The sequence below is a fragment of the Peromyscus maniculatus genome, chromosome 11 (genome assembly GCF_049852395.1).
Source record: "Peromyscus maniculatus bairdii isolate BWxNUB_F1_BW_parent chromosome 11, HU_Pman_BW_mat_3.1, whole genome shotgun sequence".
NCBI lineage: Eukaryota > Metazoa > Chordata > Mammalia > Rodentia > Cricetidae > Peromyscus > Peromyscus maniculatus.
The window spans coordinates 69,652,799-69,672,805 of NC_134862.1; the positions used below are offsets into that span (position 1 = coordinate 69,652,799).

General features: G+C 36.9%; 2 protein-coding genes across 11 annotated transcripts in view; both read right to left on the reverse strand.

Moving 5' to 3' along the window:
- The window catches only part of Rabgap1l (RAB GTPase activating protein 1 like), a 566,460-nt gene that overhangs the window by 337,353 nt on the left and 209,100 nt on the right, over positions 1–20,007 (reverse strand). Inside the window, exon 1 of one of the 10 annotated variants that reach the window (XM_042258406.2) lies at positions 19,238–19,343. The exons of the other annotated variants lie outside the window; for them this stretch is intronic. The gene's annotated coding sequence lies outside the window, so the exon portion shown is untranslated. Of the gene's footprint in view, positions 1–19,237; positions 19,344–20,007 lie in introns of those variants that run through there. 10 annotated transcript variants of the gene reach the window in all.
- On the reverse strand, positions 12,050–19,350 carry Gpr52 (G protein-coupled receptor 52). Its single transcript, XM_015998252.3, has 2 exons — positions 19,238–19,350; positions 12,050–18,187 (listed from the first exon to the last, which is right to left on the reverse strand). The coding sequence occupies exon 2, from the start codon at positions 17,967–17,969 to the stop codon at positions 16,884–16,886; it is 1,086 nt and encodes a 361-aa protein (XP_015853738.1). The 5' UTR covers positions 17,970–18,187; positions 19,238–19,350; the 3' UTR covers positions 12,050–16,883.

Consider the following 20,007-nt stretch of genomic DNA (forward strand, 5'->3'; position numbering starts at 1 on the left):
CAGACAATTGTGAACTGCCATCTGGGTGCTGGGAATTAAACCTGGGTCCTCTGGAAAAGCAGCCAGTGCTCTTAACTGCTGAGCCATCTCTCCAGCCCCCTGAAAAGTTCCTTTTATAAAATATAATGAATGCATAACAATTTTGAATTCAGTATCACATTTCCTGTATCAGTCTAATAACATTGTTAACCCAAACTAGCATTCATGGTAATATATTTTGGTACTTTATGCCATATCCAGATAATTAGAATTTAGCTAAGATTTACATATAGCCAGGACATTCTGATATATCCGGTTCTGTTCCTGGAGCTATGATATCAAGCAGTACCAATTGTTAAGTTCGACAACAAGGAAACAATGCTACAGATCATATAATTCAGGGGGCTTCACACTAAAAGTAACCCTATTAATTTATTCAAAAATATGTGGAGTGCCTTCTGACAATGAGATCTGGATCTTAAACTAGAACTATGGAACCTGAAACATAATTCATCTCCTTTGATAAGTAATACTATGCCAGCGCCATGCCAAGGAAATGCTCCACATCCCTTACTTGGTAGCCTTAAAGATAAAGAGACTAAACATCAGAATGTAAGAAGTCTACTACTGCTACTGAGGACAGATGGACACTGCAATGGAATTTCAGAGGACTTAGTGATAAAAGCATTTTTGTAAAAAAGAGACACACCCACTCACTTGCCAGGCTCCTCTTCTCAGATGTCATCAGTGAGTATCCCCTGCCTATAAACAAGTTACCAGCAGTGCCCACAATCCATTACCCACTTTATGTTTTAACTTGTGATTATGGACGTATTGACAGATATTAAAACAGAACTTGTAAGAGCTATAGATAGTATCTGGCAAGCGTTCTATAATAAAGAATTCATATATTTATTGTGTTTTGCCTTTTACTTAAAAAAACCCTCAAATTCTGCAATTTAAAAATTTTTAAGTTATCTTAACTTCTGTTTTTATAAACATGTATTTGGACTTTCTGGACATGTCTAAGATATCCACTTAATCAGTAAAAATGTTCCAAAGTTAAACCAAATTCAGAATATACAAAATTAGAAATCTATAATAGGTGAGATATTTTCTTATGTAGAAGATCGAGAGCCTCGTTGGGAGCTGTGAAGGGATACACAAATGGCCAATTCTGTTACTGCTCTTGATTTTTTTAGAATAAGGCAGAGGGGCTAAATTTGCTAGTATTAGCACCTCTGTTAGGAAAACTTCAGTTCTTAGCACTGTTTTGGAAACTATGAAAAAGTACCTGCCTCCAATTATTTGAAAAGTTTCTATATAACAAAGGAAACAACATGAACAACAAACACCCTGAGTCTAGGCCAAATATTTGTAATGTAATATACTCTTTCCACATCATAATTCTTTTCTATTAATTTTTTTATATATTTTACATAACAACCACAGTTTCCCCTCCAACCTCTCTTCCTGTTCCCTCCCCCACCACCTCCTTTCTACTCCCCCATCCACTCTTCAGAAAAGGTAAGGCCTCCCATTGGAATCAACAAAGTATGGCATATCAAGATGAGGCAGGATTAAGCTCCTGCCCACTGCATCAAGACTGAGGAAGGCATCACACCATAGGGAATAGGTTCCAAAATGCCAGCTCATGCACCAGGGACAGATCCTAGTCCCATTGCTAGGGGCCCCACACACAGACCAAGCTATACAACTGACACCCATATACAGAGGACCTAGGTCATAAGAGTGGAAAAACTGTCCCTAATCCTCACCAGTTGCAACACTTGGGAGAGCAGGCCCTGCACCCCACCAGAGCAGCACAATTGAGACAGCACTGTTAGAGTAGGTGTGCGAGAGCCAGCCCTGAAACTGTGACCATAGGAGAGTTGTTCCTATTGCCCATCTGTCTTATTGTGACATGTGTGAGAGAGAATTGTATGTGTGTGCGTGCTGCAGAAAGAACTAAGCATGCCTGGGGCTGCAGTAGGGAAGCACATCCAGCTGTGGCTTCCAGTTACCCCCAATGAGAGCACCCTGGAGAAGACTGTGTTCAAGATCAATGACATCTATGTGGGTCTCAATTGGGTCTTCTTTTTGTGAAATAGTGGCTCTGTTGATATAATAAGCCAAATATCTTCATCTCATTAGTAAGAAACCTCTACCTTCCTCTACCATCAGCTGTTCAGAAGTTCTTTGTTTACAGATTCTAAAATGAAGAAGCATCTAATATTGTATGAAGGGCAGTCACAACAATGAGAGATCTGCACAATAAATTACATGAAGTAGCTTCTCACCCTTATCAAAATTAAGAGCTTATCATTCTTAATTTTACCACAATCTAAGAACCTTAGTAGATTTCTCCTACAAATTAGTCCGTAAATGTTTACTCATGGGATGAATGAAGTGTTGTAAACTCCTCATTAAAGTATACAGTAAAAGTAGTTTTTATATGTCAGAACTATAATAGAGAGAGAGAGAGATTTCTGTTTCTACCAATATCTGACATGCAATCAAATGGTAGCCATGTTAAGGATTAAGAGCTGAGTTCATAGTCACAGAGCTGAACAATAATTGATGAAACTACCTTAGTACTAACAAAAGTATATTTTAGGATGGGAGGCAATATTTAAATTATCAGTTATTCTAAAGCAGTGATAAAAAAAGTCACATAAAGAATGTAATAAACCAGCTGGGATTATAGCCTAGTAGTAGAGTACTCTCCTACTCTCCTCGCATATGTGAGACCTACAAGCACATCCCCTCTCTCTCTCTCTCTCTCTCTCTCTCACACACACACACACACACACACACACACACACACAAAGGGGCAGTCTCTCTCTCTCTCTCTCTCTCTCTCTCTCACACACACACACACACACACACACACACACACACACACACACACACGAGTAAGGGGTAGGAGGATATGATGAGTCATGCATGGAGGCTTATACCTATAATCCCAGACTCGGGAGGATCCCTCTCAGCTTTGTGGCGGGGGAAGGGAGGGCACAGAGAGAAGAGATATGAGGATTGAATAAAATGAAAGAACTCTTTCCTGCGGGGGGGCGGGGTGCTAACTAAGTGGCTATTCAGAGGAGTCAAGGCAGCAAAGAAAGAATTATACAAATTGCAGAATTAGGAGTAAGGGAGACACAAGGTCCCCCACAGCTTTTTTCAGTAATCATCCATGAACACACAAAACTGTCAATTGGAAGTCTAGTTAAATCTTGGCACTAAAAACATTAACAAGAAAACAAAACCAAAAGTTGGCATGGATAAATTCTCTTTGTAACTGTTACAACCCATTTTTATCAGCAATCTATAGCATGAGGGCTGAAGCAGCAAGACTGTGTGACCAGAGGAAAGGCTGAAGGCCAGATCTGGAGTGATCTACATGTGACCAGAGGAAAGGCTGAAGGCCAGATTTGGTGAGATCTGCTTTGGAATACTTGGCAGAAGAATGGCAATTTCTGAGCACGGGTAGGCTTTATGTGGAAATATTTAAAGAAAACAAGGAAATCGGCAATGAGAAAGAACTTGCAAACATAACTTTGCAAAGATCATTCTGAAAAGTCAGTCACCCATTCATTTGTACTTGGGCTGTACTGCACTTAAATAAAAGCCCTAACAGTCATTATCTTTCACTTTCAAAATCTCCACTGGAAGGCATTCTTGAAAATCGTCTTGCAAACTAAATTTCAAATGCTAAAGACATCCATATTAAAAAAAGCTTTCTATATTTAAAACGTAGTTATGGAGGACAAATGATCATATAATAAATTATACTTTGATTTGCTGAATAAATAAATAAAAGGGCTTGGTTTTATCTTTTAAAAAATCTGTAATTCAATATTATAAGTTTGGAAGAGAGTATGCTATCTTCTAACAACTCTAAAATACCTTTTGGATTACATTAAATAAAATGTTGTAAAATAAGCAGTATCTTCCAATAAACTAATTAAAACTTAATTCATGAAAGTCAAATTATGAAGATTTAGCTTGTTTCACTTTTTAAATTGTATTTTCTCCAAGTAAAATTTCCCCTTAACATTAAAAAAAATCATAAAGTCAAAAGTAACAATCAAGCATTAGAAGAAAACTAGGTTTTGTAAGTTGTATAACATTTTTCCAATTGGCTACTTAAAAATATTTTTGCTATTAATCATAATGAGGAAGAGAGTGGCAATAACTGAAACTATTGTTAGAGGAATACAACAACAGAAGGTAAGGCAAGATTAAGGTACATCATAAATGAAAAGTTTACTGCTATAAAAACAAGAGATATAATGTTTTGATAAAATTCTTCATTCAAAGTAATTTCTACAAACATAAAAGAACAGCTCACTTGCAAAGTTTTGGTACACAGTCTATCAACCTTATTGTTTCGGGTCTGAGACAAGTCAAGACATCACAGTGAGTATACATGGCTAAAGGAAGCCGCTCATCTCATGATGTCCAGGAAGCAACGGAAAAGGGACAGGGTCCTAAAATCCCTTTAAAGAAGAATGTTCATAGACCTAAGACCTCCTACTAGACCAAAATTCTCCAAGTTCCCACCACTTCTCAAGGAAACCAGCTTTGACTTTGATCCAACTATAGAATGATGTAGAACTGCATGTTTAGATATTTTTATTTTTTGTTTGCTTTTGTTTATTAGAAACAGAGTCTCACTATGGAGTCTAGCCTAGCCTCAAATTTCTGGCTGTCCTGCCTCCATGTCCCAAAGTATAATTGAATTTTTTGAAAACATAAAAGTCATACATATAGAAAAATAAAATTAAATATCTGTTTAAATTTATTTATTGAAAATAAATTCAACATGTTAAAATGGATATATATATATATAACTTTAATATATATATATAACTTTAAATCTGATTTACTCTCTTGGCTGAATAAACAATAGTAGAATATATAAACCAAGAAAAATAATAGATCCATATTCATCTATTACTGGGCATACATATTCAAAAACATTATATTCAGCTCTGAGGCATTTAAATAAGAATATATTAGGAGTTTATTCAGAGAAAAGCTGGTGAGAATCTTCTAAATCAAATGTTTTAAGAATGGTTCAAGGCCACATTGGCACAGGAGACCACTTCCTAAATATAACACCAGTAGCACAGATACTGAGAGAAATAAATAATGGGACCTACTGAAACTGAGAAGCTTCTGTAAGGCAAAGGACACAGTAAATAAGACAAAACGACAGCCTACAGAATGGGAAAAGATCTTCACCAACCCCACATCTGACAGGAGGCTGATCTCCAAAATATATAAAGAACTCAAGAAACTAGACATCAAAATACCTAACAAAATACCTAACCATCGAATTTAAAAAAATGGACTACACAGCTAAACAGAGAATTCTCAACAGAAGAATCTCAAATGGCTGAAAGACATTTAAGGAATTGCTCAATATCCTTAGTCATCATGGAAATGCAAATCAAAATGACTCTGAGATACCATCTTACACCTGTCAGAACGGCTAAGATTAAAAACAGTGATGACAGCTCATGTTGGAGAGGATGTGGAGCAAGACAAATATTCCTCCACTGTTGGTGGAAGTGCAAACTTGTACAGCCACTTTGAAAACTAGTATGGTGGTTACTCAGAAAATTGGGAATCAATCTACCTCAAGACCCAGTGATACCATTCTTGGGCATATACCCAAGGGATGCTCAATCATATCATAAGAACACTTGCTCAACTATGTTTATAGCAGCATTAATCATAATAGCCAGATCCTGAAAACAACCCAGATGCCCCTCAACTGAAGAATGGATAAAGAAAATATGGTACATATACACAATGGAGTACTACTCAGCAGTAAAAAAAACAATGACATCATGAAATTTGCAGGCAAATGGGTGGACCTAGAAAATATCATCCTGACCAAGGTAACCTAGACTCAGAAAGACAAACATGGTATATACTCACTGGTAAGTAGATACTAGATGTAAAACAAATGATAATCAGACTGCAACCCACAGCTCCAGAGAAGCTAGGAAACAAGGAAGACCCTAAGAAAAACATATAGATTGCCTGGAAAGGGAAAATAGATAAGATCTCCATGAGTAAACTGGGGATGAGGGGAAGCAATAGAGGGTAAAGAATGGGGGATGAGAACATAAGGGAACAGAATGGTCAAGCTGGAACAGGGACAGAGTGGGAGAGCAAAGAAAAAGATACCTTGATAGAAGGAAACATTATGGGGATAGAGAGAAACCTGGTGCTAGGGAAGTTCCCAGTAATCCTCAAGGATAATTCCAGTTTAGACTACTAACAATAGTGGAGAGGGTGCCTGAGATGGCTTACCCTCAGTAATCAGATCAGTGAATACCCTAACTATCATCATAGAGCCTTCATCCAGTAACTGATGGAAGCACATGCAGAGATCCACAGCCAAACACCAGGCTGAGCTCCAGGAGTCCAGTTGAAGAGAGAAAAGAGGGATTCTATGAGCAAGGGACATCAAGATTATGATGGGGGAAATCTACAGGGACAATCAAACTAAGCTAATGGGAACTCATGAACTATAGACCAACAGCTGTGGAACCTGCATCGGACTGGACTAGGCCCTCTGCATAAGTGAGACAGTTGTATAGCTTGATATGCCTAAGGGGCCCCCTGGCAGTAGGATGAAGATCCATCCCTGGTGCATGAGCTAGCTTTGTGGAGCCCATTACCTATGGTGGGCCACCTCGCACAGCCTTGATGCTGGGGGAGGGGCTTGGACCTGCCTCAACTGAATGTATCAGGCTCTGCTGACTCCCCATGGAAGGCCTCACCTTTTCAGGGGAGGGAATGGGAAGTGGGCTAGAGGGAATGCTTGGGGGGGGGAGGTGAGAGGAGGGAAGAGAGGGGGATCTGTGATTAGTATGTAAAATGAAAAAAAGTTTTCTTTTTCTTATTTATTTATTTATTTTATAACATAATTAAATTTTACATATCAGCCATATCAGCCACAGATTCACTTGTTTTCCCCCCTCCCACCCACCCCCACCTTTCCCCCAGTCCACGCCCCATTCCCATCTCCTCCAGGGCAAAGACTCCCCTGAGGATTGAGTTCAAGTTGGTAGATTCAGTCCAGGTAGGTCCAGTCCCCTCCTCCCAGGCTGAGCCAAGTGTCCCTGCATAAGCCCCAGGTTTCAAACAGCCAACTCATGCACTGAGTACAGGACCCAGTCCGACTGCCTGGATGCCTCCCAAACAGATCAAGCTAATCAACTGTCTCACTTATCCAGAGGGCCTGATCCAGTTGGGGGCTCCTCAGCTATTGGTTGAAAAAAAAATTTCTTAATTAAAAAAAAAGAATGGTTCAAGACATAACAAATACTTGACAAAACAATGGATCTACTAAAGTACCCAGAAAGCTCAGTAAATAGAAATATAAAATTCCCATATAATCATAGAACTCAGATGTTCATTTCAGCTGAATATAAGAAAAATTACTTGAAAGCCACAGCCAGTCCAATGATTACTTCCCTTCCTTTAAGATGCATATTTAAGAACAGCTTCCAAGTCCACTAAATGTGAACTGTGGAAGGAAAAATTCAATTAAGATGGACAGCTATCTTAAGTAATCATTCAACTCTCCTAAAATACTCTTTGCAAACAGTTTTCTACTTATACAGTATAACCAGAAAGCAGAGGAGAAAAGGATAGTGAAGTCAAACCCCACTCTTAAATAAGTTGGCAGAACACACTGTAGGGAAGAGACTCAAAAATCATGATTAATACCTCTAAATAAATTCACTTCAGCTCAACAAATGAACTACTTACAATACACAGATCACCATGTACAAAGCTTGAAATTAATGTAGTAGTCACTATAGACAAAGCATTCTGAGGGCCACTGTAAGATCTGCACATATGGTCTTCATGTTAGAGAAATCCTAAGTCCCAAACTAGGCCTGGGATCCACAGTCCTCAACAGCTGAAGTCTTTGTGTCCACACACAGGCCTCAAAGCTTCTGGTGGTTTTGTTCAGTTCATTTTGCTTAAGTGAAACACACACCCCAACATAAACACACACACACACATCTTTATAAGTTATCACTGCTATGGCAGAGGCAGCATACCAAAAGAAAAATGCTAGCCTTTATCAAAGTGTGGCACACACCTGATGTGTAATTAACTAGCCAACAATGAAGACTAAATTAATACTGGAAGCATGGTATGAGCTGAATTCAATGTCTCAGAAGAATATAAAGTTTTAATCACCAAAGTAGCAACACTGAGTACAAGAAAAGCTAATTAAAGTGGGAAGATGACCTCAGTTCAACAATTTTTGAAAAATTATTTGTAGCAAAGTATTTGTTTTGTTTTTGTTTTGAGTTGTGAAACAAAAATATCAAAAAGGAATTTCTCATAGGAGCAGGGAAGTGTGCACTGAGAACTCAGGAGTTTTAATGGATTTGTTCTACAGAACTGCTGAGGGTGAGGCTTCTGCAGAATCTCAAAGCTTTATCCCTTATTGGGAGGATAAACAAATTCGGTTCTTTTTGGAAAAAAAATTAGCAAAATGGAAAATAATTACAACTTCACATAGTATTCCTCTGTTAAAATTACAAAAATATTACATATGGATAAAGTTTTATTTATTAAGATTTTCATGAAGAATATGCCATAAGATGAATGAATGTTTAAGATATAAATAACTATCTTAAAATGTTTGCATTTCAAAACTCCTACTTCATAGGGGGTGTGGAACAAAAGAAAACCAGAATCAGAGGTTATTTCCCTACCTAATTGTATCAGGTGAGGGAACGTTATATGATTTATTCTCTACTATTCTATTTAAAATATCCCAGATCTTTCTTCTGAAGTGACATTTCTTTAAAGATCAGAAACAAAAATGAAAAAGAATCTCAGCTAAAGAGAAAAAAGAAGATAGTTTTGTGGAAGGAATGGGCATTAGAATCTAAGGGTCAGTTTACAGGGATTAAGAACAACTCAAACTGTTACAGAGTTGTGAGGAACTAAAATGGGTTGCTTATAAAAGGGCAAGCTAGCAGGTACATGGGGGGGGGGAGAAGAAAATAGAATTTTACCCAATTCACCTCTACAAGCAATTGCTAGTTTTCTCTTAAAACACTACACCTTGGCTGATATGGAAAAGGTAGGATGACTCAATGATTCTCTGAACTCTTTTATTTAAAGATAAACTAAGGGAAGGGTCACTGAGGAGCTGGCTTAAGGGTAAGAAAACGTTGCTCATGCAAAAGACATAGGTTTCATTCATGAACCTACACAGTGGCATCAGATCCAGTTTCAGGGTACTAGACAACTTCTGAGCATTGTGCAGAGTGCATATACATGCATGCAGACTAACAGTTACATAAAATATAATATACATCTTTAAAAATATAAAATAAAAATTGACCATTTTCTATCTTTTACTTCTATTTAAATACATATTTATAAATGAAACTTTCTTTTGAGGTGAAACTTTCTATTGCTATGTTGCCCATGACCATCATGGCATGTCTTAAATCATGGACTGTAAGAAGGCTCTTTCCTTACCCTTGCTCCCATCAGTCTACCTTAGTGGATAGGACTATAGGCATGCACCACCATGCTCAGGCTCCTAATCATTTTTCTATTTTTTTTTTAAGAAAACGCATGATTGTCTTAGTTATTTTTTTATTACTGTGATTAAACACATAACCAAAAGCAACTTGTGAAGGGAAGGATTTATTTCATCTTACAGCTTGTAGCCCATCATCTAGGGAAGTCAGGGCAGAAACTGATGCAGAAGCAATAAAGGAGTGCTGCTTACTGTCTTGCTCCTCATGACTTGCTCAGCCTGCTTCCTTATAGCAACCAGGACCACAAGTCCAGAGGTAGCATTGCTCAGTGAGCTGGACCCTCTCAAATCAATCATCAATCAAGAAAATGTGCCTCAGGCTTCCCCACAGGACAGCCTGGTGGGAGTATTTTCTCAATTGAGGCTCCCTCTTTCTAAAAGGATTCTAAAACTAGCCAGCACAGGTATTAACATATCCACTGAAATTTACATGGTTCAAATAATGATCCCACTACTTGTGTGACTTGAAATAGTAATTATTGCATAAAACCACATAGAGATGTTTGCTTTCATTACAATGTACCAAATTAAGAATACTATAAAAATAATTATCCACATCATTTATTCATTTTATCAGCCATTTACTAAACTTGAAGAAAATCAAAAATTTTGATGAGTTATCTTAAAACTATATTGCTAACCAAACACAGAGAGATAGAAAGAGAGAGAGAAAATGTGTCAAATAGCAGTGATTAACAAAATTACGAAGAATTTTAAACTGTATAATTTTGAGTAAAAATTAATTATGGCTCACTTGAAATTTCTTTATATTCTCCCTCATTAGTAACATCAGAATTTATTTGATTGACGGTTCTATAGAAATATTACTCATGTTTAGGAGTATATATATTTATTTTCTACTTACAATCTGCCAAGAACCTACTAATGTTGTGTATCTGTGTAGAATAACAAACTCTATTAAGTCACACACATTTTAGAACTGCACAAAAGTCTGATACTTAATAGTGCTCAATTTTCTGTTTCTTTTCTGTTTCATTATTTAATGAGGTACTGCAAAAAAAAGGCTTGTCTATAAGCAAGTCAGCTGTTTAAGGCTATAACAGTTTCATTTACCAATGAAAGCCTAACACTTCTGATGTAACCTTGTAACAATGTTGTAATGATTTCATATTTAAACTGTTATATCAAGTTTAATAGGAACTTTCATAAGCAAAACATTTAGCCCAATACAAATCTACACACACAGTGTGTGCAGATAAACTATATAAAGATGAAAGCTATCTTTCTTTATATGTCATATGCAGTGTTGTCATATGCAGGTCTTGTTTATTTGACCATCTTGTTGGACTTTCATTGGTGTAGCTTCGTTTTATGCCTAGACATTTCAATTTATCAGTCTTATAAGAAGTGTTATTATTATCCATATTTGAGACAAGGAATGAAGGCTCAAAATTAACAACCCACCTGGTAACTACAGAGTGATAATGCAACCCAGGCAGCCTAACTCCACAGCATGCAGTTCTCAGCACACTACACTCCCTCTGTGCTCTGTCACACATCATGCTTGCCTTGAATGTAAGTAACTCTGATGGGTAGAGCTATCTTCACTCCTCCTAGCCATCATTTCTTCAATTGATCTTTTCAAGTTGATTTCCTTTTTAAGATAATCTAAATAATCTAAATACTACAATTATTTATCTTAACAGGTTTGCTTTCTCTATTCACTAAAGTTCATTATATATACATATATATACATATATATATATATATATATATCTTGGTTTTGGAAGCATGGGTACTTTATTAAGATATATTTTATGATTTACAAAAATGGAAAAAAGTTTTCTCGTAATAATGAACTCCTCAGTGTATACTTACTTTTCTCGATCCTAAAATCCAGGAATGGTGGATTATGTCTTTGATCCCAAAATACTCAAGATGCTTAGACACAGGGCAACCAAGAGTACAAGGTCAGCTGGACCACAGAGTGAATTCCAGCTCAGTCTGTGCTACAATGTGAGCGAATCTTCTATTGTGACTTTCTTTACCTTAACTGATAGAAAATCATATATAAAAATGCACTGTTATTAAAAATAGAAATATGGTTTTCAGAAAAGGGAAACTAAAAGTAGAATTCTATTATCTAGAAAGCACAGTTAATGAAGTCAAGAGATTCTATTTCCCTAGTGCAGAATTATTTATTGTTAAAAATATGAAAAATGCAGAAAGGTACATTCAATAGTTCACTAAAAACAGAGATTGAAATCATTTCAGATTCAGTGACAACCCCAAATCATTTAGGGTAAAGCAAAAATACATTAAGAACATCTAGTATTACAAGGTGTTAATATTCACTATTATGAAGCAAAACTAGCATTAGATAAAACATTCATTTTGGAATATATTGAAAGGAATCAATATTTCCATTATAATTATTTCATTTTCCTCAGTAGTTACTTATTTTTCTTTTTTTTTTTTTTTTTTTTTTTTTGGTTTTTTCGAGACAGGGTTTCTCTGTGTAGCTTTGCGCCTTTCCTGGAGCTCACTTGGTAGCCCAGGCTGGCCTCGAACTCACAGAGATCCGCCTGGCTCTGCCTCCCGAGTGCTGGGATTAAAGGCGTGCGCCACCAACGCCCGGCTACTTATTTTTCTTAATCCTAAAATAAAGTTGTTTTTTGAAAGATTTATTTTTTTAAATGGGTATTGCTGTTCTGCCTGCATTACATGCACGCAATGCCCAAGGAGTCCAGAAGAGGGCGATGGATCACTGGAACTGGAGTTTGTAAATATTTACTACCAACCACTCTGGTTTATGCTGTCCTGTGGATTTGAATCCAGGACTCTGCACTTGGTAGGCAAGCATTCTACCAACTGAACTACATCCCTAGCTCTAAAATAGCTTTACCCAGAGAAGAAAAGCACTCACAGGAAACTACACAGAACTGCACAGCAATGACCCAGCAGTGTACACCACTGTGCCCAGTGAGAGGCCTATCTGAGAATAGGTGATACTTTGCTCAGAATGTCAACTGTCAGATTCTTCATATTTTGCTCTTTTTTTTAATCTGCTTATTACATGTTGCATCTTTCTCACACCTAATGATTAGGGAATGGGGAGGATCTGAGAAAATTCCTTTAAGCCAACAATCTCACTTATTTTTAAACTTAAACAATTTATGATATCTGAAGATTAAACCAGCTTGCTAATAATTGGAAAATATATGTGACAAATATTTCAAACTCCATTTTAATAAATGACAGAATTCATACTGCAAAGAAAAATAATAAAACCTTATTTACCACTGTAACCCTGTTGAGAAAAGAATGGTTTAAACATTATTTAATATACAGAAATAAGAAAGTATCTCTGACTCATACCTGACTGTCCTAACAACTGCTTTTGGGATATCTTTAACCACAAATAACTATTCCTGGGAAATATGTCTTAAGATGTTGTGGACTTTTCTGTAATTAAAAACATCTAAGTCTAATCCAAAATCTGGGTTTTAAACACCTTTAAGCAGGAAAAGATGTTATCTTTTAAGCCTAATTCTGAATATATTGATTCTGCTTCAGTTGTAATTGGTTAGCTTTAAGTTGTGGTGGTAATAAATATGGGAGCATAAGTTAATCCAACAGCAACTCAAACTTCCTAAATACTTCTATGTAAAGAAGCCATGCTGAGGACACAGTCTACATGAGCTATTTAGTCCTCACACTTTGTAACAGAAGAAACCAGTCTCTGATTTTGTCAATGAGAAAACTGAGGTTTTGAAACATTCAGTATATATCCAAGACCATAGGACTAAGATTTCAACCCAGGTTTCATATGTTAATGAGGTCCAAAGTCCTTCAACACCACACAGCTGTAGAAACAACTATTCACATAATAGAATCCCTGAGTAATAGAATACAGCATAATTTCTGACTCTCACTTATAACCAAACCAGGTAAGGACTGCAAAATACAATGGCATGATAGGAAACATATATTGTTCTACCCATTCTTAAAATACTAAGAGTCTTGAATTATCATGTTATGTAAATATATGTTGAAATATACCAAAAAGAAGTAAACTGCAGAATCTATAATATTCCTTACTCAGTCTCTTTCACTCTGTAACAAACTTTAATATAATATTTTTATAATACTTGAGGAATTTTATACAACATATTTTAATCATATTCACACTCCCCTTCCTCCCCAACTCCTCCCAGACCCTTATATCCAAAGGTAACTGTAACTCTCACATCTCATCAAAAATGTTTCTTTTTGCAACAGACAGACACTGTAGAGTCACAATCAGTCAAAATACAGAGACCAGCTGACTGTGATGCGTCTCCACCTGGGCCATATACAACACGATCCCTACAAGGAAGACTGGGGAGACACCTCAGAAGAAGGAGCAAACTATCTTAAGAGCCAGAGGAGCAGGATGTCTGCTGCAAGATAGCATCCTCTTTAGTAAAAGAAAAAGTCTTTTCACCCTTCTCCTTCAAAAGAATCTCTTTTTTTAAGAAAAGTTAAAAGGGCTTTGAAAGTGCTATTCAAAGAAAAGCTACCACAAATGATCAAAAATCAAGGAGCTAGCATGCTCCAGAGTTTCAGTTTGATTACAAAATACGCTGGTACGATTGGGCTTAGCAGGCCGAGGTTTTAAGAAAAGAAGTGTAAGAGATCAAAGAAAATGATACTCCATGGGGAAAAACTGAGGCAAAAGACAGCACTGAAAAAATCAAAGATGCCCAGAAAAACACTAGAAGGGAAAAGCACCAGTGAGAGGTGCAGAGGTCCGAAGGCTTGTCTAAACAGCAGTACAGAGTGTTATTCAGCCAAGTCAGGTGTAGACAACTGTGTCGTACACTGGCAGAGGACACAGGCTTTCACATCAGGCCAGAGGAGTGTGCAGAAGGCTCCATAATTGGATAAGTGATCTCGAGTGAATCACTTTTCCTCAGCTCTAAACTGGAAATAACTGTAATATGAACAAGGGCTATAGAGAAGATTAAAAATTACAATATACATAAAATTTAACATTGAACCTAGCATGAAACTGTTTAACATTAGGAGGAAACTTCAGGAGAGGGAATACCTCCAGGATTTCTGTCCAGTCCTCTTAATTCCTAAAAACATTTACTTTTTTCTTATGTATATATGTCTGTATGGGAGTGTGGGTGCCTACAGAGGCCTGAAGAAGGTATCAGAGCCACCAGAGCTGGAGTTACAGATGGTTGTAAGCTGCCCCACTGAGTGCTGGGAATGGAACTCAAGTCTCTATAAGAGTGGTAAGTGCTCTCAACCACTGAGCCATCTTTCCAACCCCTCTAAATTATGCTAAACAAATCAAAAATGAATTCCTGGGTAATATGTATAATATTGGAGAATTTATTTATCATATTTAAAGAGTTAGAAATATTGTTTAAAAAGGCATACTTCAATTCATCTAATTCATACTACTTGCAAACAGGAAACAGGAATCCACACAAACCCCAGCTACGGAAGTATAGAACAACCATCAGGTTCCAATCCCCCAACAAGTAAATCTTGTTCCTGGTGTTTGTTTTAGTAAACTGATACAAAGTCTTGATTTGATATATAGAATACTATTTTATTCTTTATTTTAAACCTTTCTTACATATTTAAAAATATACAGGGGTTCAGAACAACCTCAATAAAGTGATAACATTTCTTTAACAGACTTCTGAAGTCAAAACACCAGTGTGCAGACATGGTTGGCTTCTAAGTTAGAGTCATAGGCACGCTTCATTAAATGCTTTTCATAAAACAAAAATACAAACAAAAGTCTTAAGTGCTAAGAAGAAACTTCCTCAGCAGTGTAAAAGAAATTTTTAATCTTTTTCCAGGCAAGAACTTAGGGTAAAAACGTAAGCTGCTCCATTCACATCTGCTTTACTATGGCAGACCCTAAACTCCCAACAACTTATTATGTACTCTCAGGTAGCACACTAAAAAAAAATGGTTCATCTCTACATTTGAAAACAGACCATTATAAAACAGAATATCTGAACTGCTTTTTATAAGCATGCTGCATCACCAGCAGCACTAAGAATGCAGCTTCCTCTAATATAAATACCTAAATAACAACTACACAAAAGTATTTTCCTTTTAAAATAAGTCCATATATATGGTTCCAATGCTAACAACTTAAACAACATTGATATATGTATTGTGCTAAGAATTAGGCACAGGCCACATAATATAATTTATATTTTTTGTAAAAAATATAGAATATGCAAATATACCATACAAATGAGTAGTGGACGTGACAGTAAGTTGCTGCAGACCCAACGCACAATTTCAGTGTTTGACATTTTCTAAAGGGCATTATGAGTAGCACAAAGAGTGATACTTCATTACATGTGAGTATTCTGCAACTGCATTAGGATTATTGTGGGCTTTATAGAGAAAAAAAAGCTTTACTATAGTAAAAAGGACTTTACTTTAGGCACATGAACTAACCTCAAAAAAAAATCAGATTAAAATGTTTCAAAAATCCATTAAAGCATTAAACACAACTTCCCAACTAACAGACTGCTTTGTTAGAAAGAATACCTTGTTTAACATCTTGACTCTCTTATATAGAGGAGTCTTTCATTAGCTAAGACACTTCTAGAATGTGTCCCACAGGACTCAGATGAAGAAACAATGAAAAAGCAATAGGAGGTGTTGGGAAAAGGGAGGAGAAACCAAAAGTCCTTTTACAGGAGAAAAAAAATACTGCTCCTTTCTTGTTGTAGTGGAAAATCTATGCTGTGGAGAACGTGTCAAGAGCATAAATACAGGTGTTGTGTGAACAATAATAAAATGTAACACTGTGCACCCTCCCTAAAGACAACACAATTAATATAGATTGGCATGTCTCAATGCTCTGATGGAAAGGTCATACTTGGCCTCATATATGTACTTGCATTTTTCATAAAGGGCAGTTTAGCAAATAATAAACTCGACAAGTACAGAGTAAAAACACAGAATAAGACTAAATAAAAGGTAGAGACATAGGCAGAGAGGACACAGAAAGTGATGTCAAGGAGCACTCAGGTTTTGTAAATTTGAAGTACCTCTTCGATCCTCAGTAATGAGGATCAAACACTGAACACATATTCACAAGCTGTAATTCTCTTATGAGATTATTCTCCATACATCCTTTCCTTTTACTTTTTTTCTTGCACAAAAGGAAATAAAAGAGACCTTTAATCTCATTCTTCACTTCATAGTCAACTATTCACATAAATATTTCTCTAGGGCAAATTTCCAAGTGAATCAAGAATACAGTCCAAAATCACTGTCACATTACATTTTATTTCCTGTGCAGTTCTCTTCAAATGGAACAGGAATTTGCCCGTCTCCTGGGTTTGGGATCTCGTGCTTCCTGATCTTTCACACACACACAAGATGTGCACATTGTTTCAGAAAGCCTTCGGAGGCCAAGGCGGAAAACACTGTTGGAGAGACTGTATATTACACAGTTACAAAAACTATTGCTTATGGCAAGCCAAGTGGTTAAGAAGGACAGTGTAGGATTATCCAAGACACGAGAACTTTCTAGAAGAAAGTAAATAATATACGGAAGCCATAACATATAAAACACGCTGGTTATCCTAAATAAAACCATGGCATAGCGACGATCAGGGCTGTGTCCTGCCTCTCGAGAGGCATCTACTTCATGGCTAGGGAATCGGGCCCTCCGGTCATTTATCTCTTTGGTGTGCTGCCGGCAAATTTTGAAAATGTGAAAGTAAGTGAAGCAGACAACCAAGGCAGCAGGAGCATAAAGTAAACAAACAATAAAGCATGTAAAATAGGCACTGGTGAGCCAAGATGTGGCACACCATTCAAAAATGTCACCGTGGTAACCAGGTTTGCCCCAGCCAAAAAAGGAAGGCAAAAAAATTAGGCAGGAGTAAATCCAAATCATAATAATGCAAATTCTCAAGCGACAAGGGGTGACCAGTTGATTGTAGGAAAGAGGCTTGGTTATTGCAAGATAGCGATCCACACTGATGCAAGCAAGACAGGCCATAGAAACACTTTTTAGAACTGAGATAATATATCCAAACACTTGGCAAGTCAATGACTCGTGAACACCTGTAGAGTAATGGAGAAGGGACAGAGTAGGAACCAAGCAGGTAACTCCAACGAAGAGGTCAGCATATGCCATTGTCTGTATGAAGTAGCTGGTAGTATAATGGTGTAACAGTGGAGCACAATGAAAGACAAAGATGACTGTTAAATTCCCAGCGATGATTAGAAATGTCAGTAAGACAATAACAACTGTCTCAAAGATGCAGACATCCTCCACACTGTAGTGACCAAATCCAAGTGGGCAGGAATGATGCTCGGACACATTCACAATGCTACTGCTCATGTTCAGGATCCTCCATTCAGTCCACCTGGATTCATTCATGGCTTGGAATTAAGGGAATTTGTAGCTTTGGCTCCAGCAAGCAGGTGCCCTGCCAGCATCTGTTAAACTCTGCAAGTCAGTGTCTCAGAACCTGCTTCAGTAGAAAATGCCAGTGCCTGTATTACAGCTGAGCATCTCACAGTGTGCTCAGGTCTCTTCATCAGCCTTAGTTCACTAGTGACACAGCTCAGCTTTGGGGGAGAAAGGAGGAGGGTGAGCTAGAAAGGTGAAAAGAGGTCTCTGGTTAGCTCCCTCCCATGCTTTCAAGCAACTTTTGCAGATACAGGCACTTCTAGAGAATATGGATTTATTAGCTAATACTATGAAAAATTAAATCTGTAAAAAAAAAAAAAACAAACTGTCAAGGGAAGAAAGGTTTCTCTCAGGATAGAGTTTCTTAGAGATCAACTAGAAAAAAAATAAAAGAAACAGTCTTAAACTGAGGTTTCCTGCTTCAACTATGATGAACTATGATGAAAAATGCATTCATATTTTAGAATTTAAATAATTAAGATCTTAGTTTTAGATGAAAAGCCAAGAAAAAGTTCATGTGACAAAGAGTGTCCTTGGCCTCAGTTCACATCTGATGCTGAGGAGAAAACTTTAGGACCCATTTCTCTTTCATTTTTAAAAGGTAAGAACAATAATTCTATCAAGGCTAATTCCAAAAGAATAATTTATGTGAGCATAATGAGGTTTGCTGGGGGTAAAACTCAGGCTCTAGATTGCTTATGAGAATACAAGGTAATTTTCATAAGGAAGATATTACACAATGAATAGTGTGACAACACCCAAAACTGAAAACTAGAATAAATGTCAGAAGTCCTAACTCTCTAGTTATTCTTTAAATGTTGATATGAAAACAGCTTTAGACCACTTCAGTTGCTGACACTGCTGACAGCAATGTAATTTATATCTCTTCTATTTCAAAATAAAATCTTTGTTATTAACTTCAGTTTCTATAATAGAAAATAACTTTCATTATTTGGTATGATACCTCATTATAAAAAAGCATAATAAAATATATAGCTTGAAGTAATTCCTCACATTTGCAACAATGCCCAAATGTCATAAAAATAGATGAAATTTAGACAGTAATGGAAATGTCCCTGTATACTGAGCACATTTCACTAGATGCTGCTGGTATCTATTAATTAAGTCTTTCTAGTAGGCATCATATTCTAATTTGTTACAGATTTCCTATTCCCATTAGATGATTAACACATCAAATCACTATTTGAACTAAATATTTGAAAATGGAAATTTACCTTGTTTATTATATTTGCAGTTATTAGCAGCCATATGTTAAGAAAATGCCTCTTCTGTTTCTGTATTTTATTTTAAGCAAAAGCTCAATTAAAGCAGGGCCATCAGGTAGGCTGGGAAATAGTCTTGTTTTAAAATATCTCAAAACATCAAGATGGGTTTAAATCCTGGACTTTAACATGCTGAGATTCTGGCAGGGCAGAATCCATCCAAAAGGCTTCCAAGGTCATTCTGGCACCGGGTTAACATTTACCAAAGTCTTTTCCCCAAGTACAAGCAATTCAGAAAGTCTCTTGTCACTCTTTGTTGTCATAGCTTTTGAAGAAATAGCATGCACTAGAAATGAAAACATTTCCTTCAGGAACAATGTAGCAGCTCAGTAGAAAGCATTCTTCTCAAAGTTATTTTCTTGTGCAGCAACACATCATTCAGGGAAGTCCTTCTTTTATGTCAGCCACAGGATATTCCTTCTTGGACATGCTGAGTTTCATTTATAACAAAATAGTTCTCTTGTTATAGGAATAAGGTAATGTTTCTCGTGTACATTCACTCCTATCAGCTGTGAAGCTAGGCTGCTTGATTCAGAAGTCCAATTTACTGTGATGCAGTTATCAGGATGCTGCCGGGAGATTCTTTACAGTTTCTCAATCTTGCTGCCTCCACCTGAACCAGAGTCTGCTGCTCCTCCTCTTCATCCCGAGCTGATGCAGAAGAACTCACCATCAGAAAGGTGACTCGGTCCTCCTGCCCCAATCAACAGCACAGCCAATGG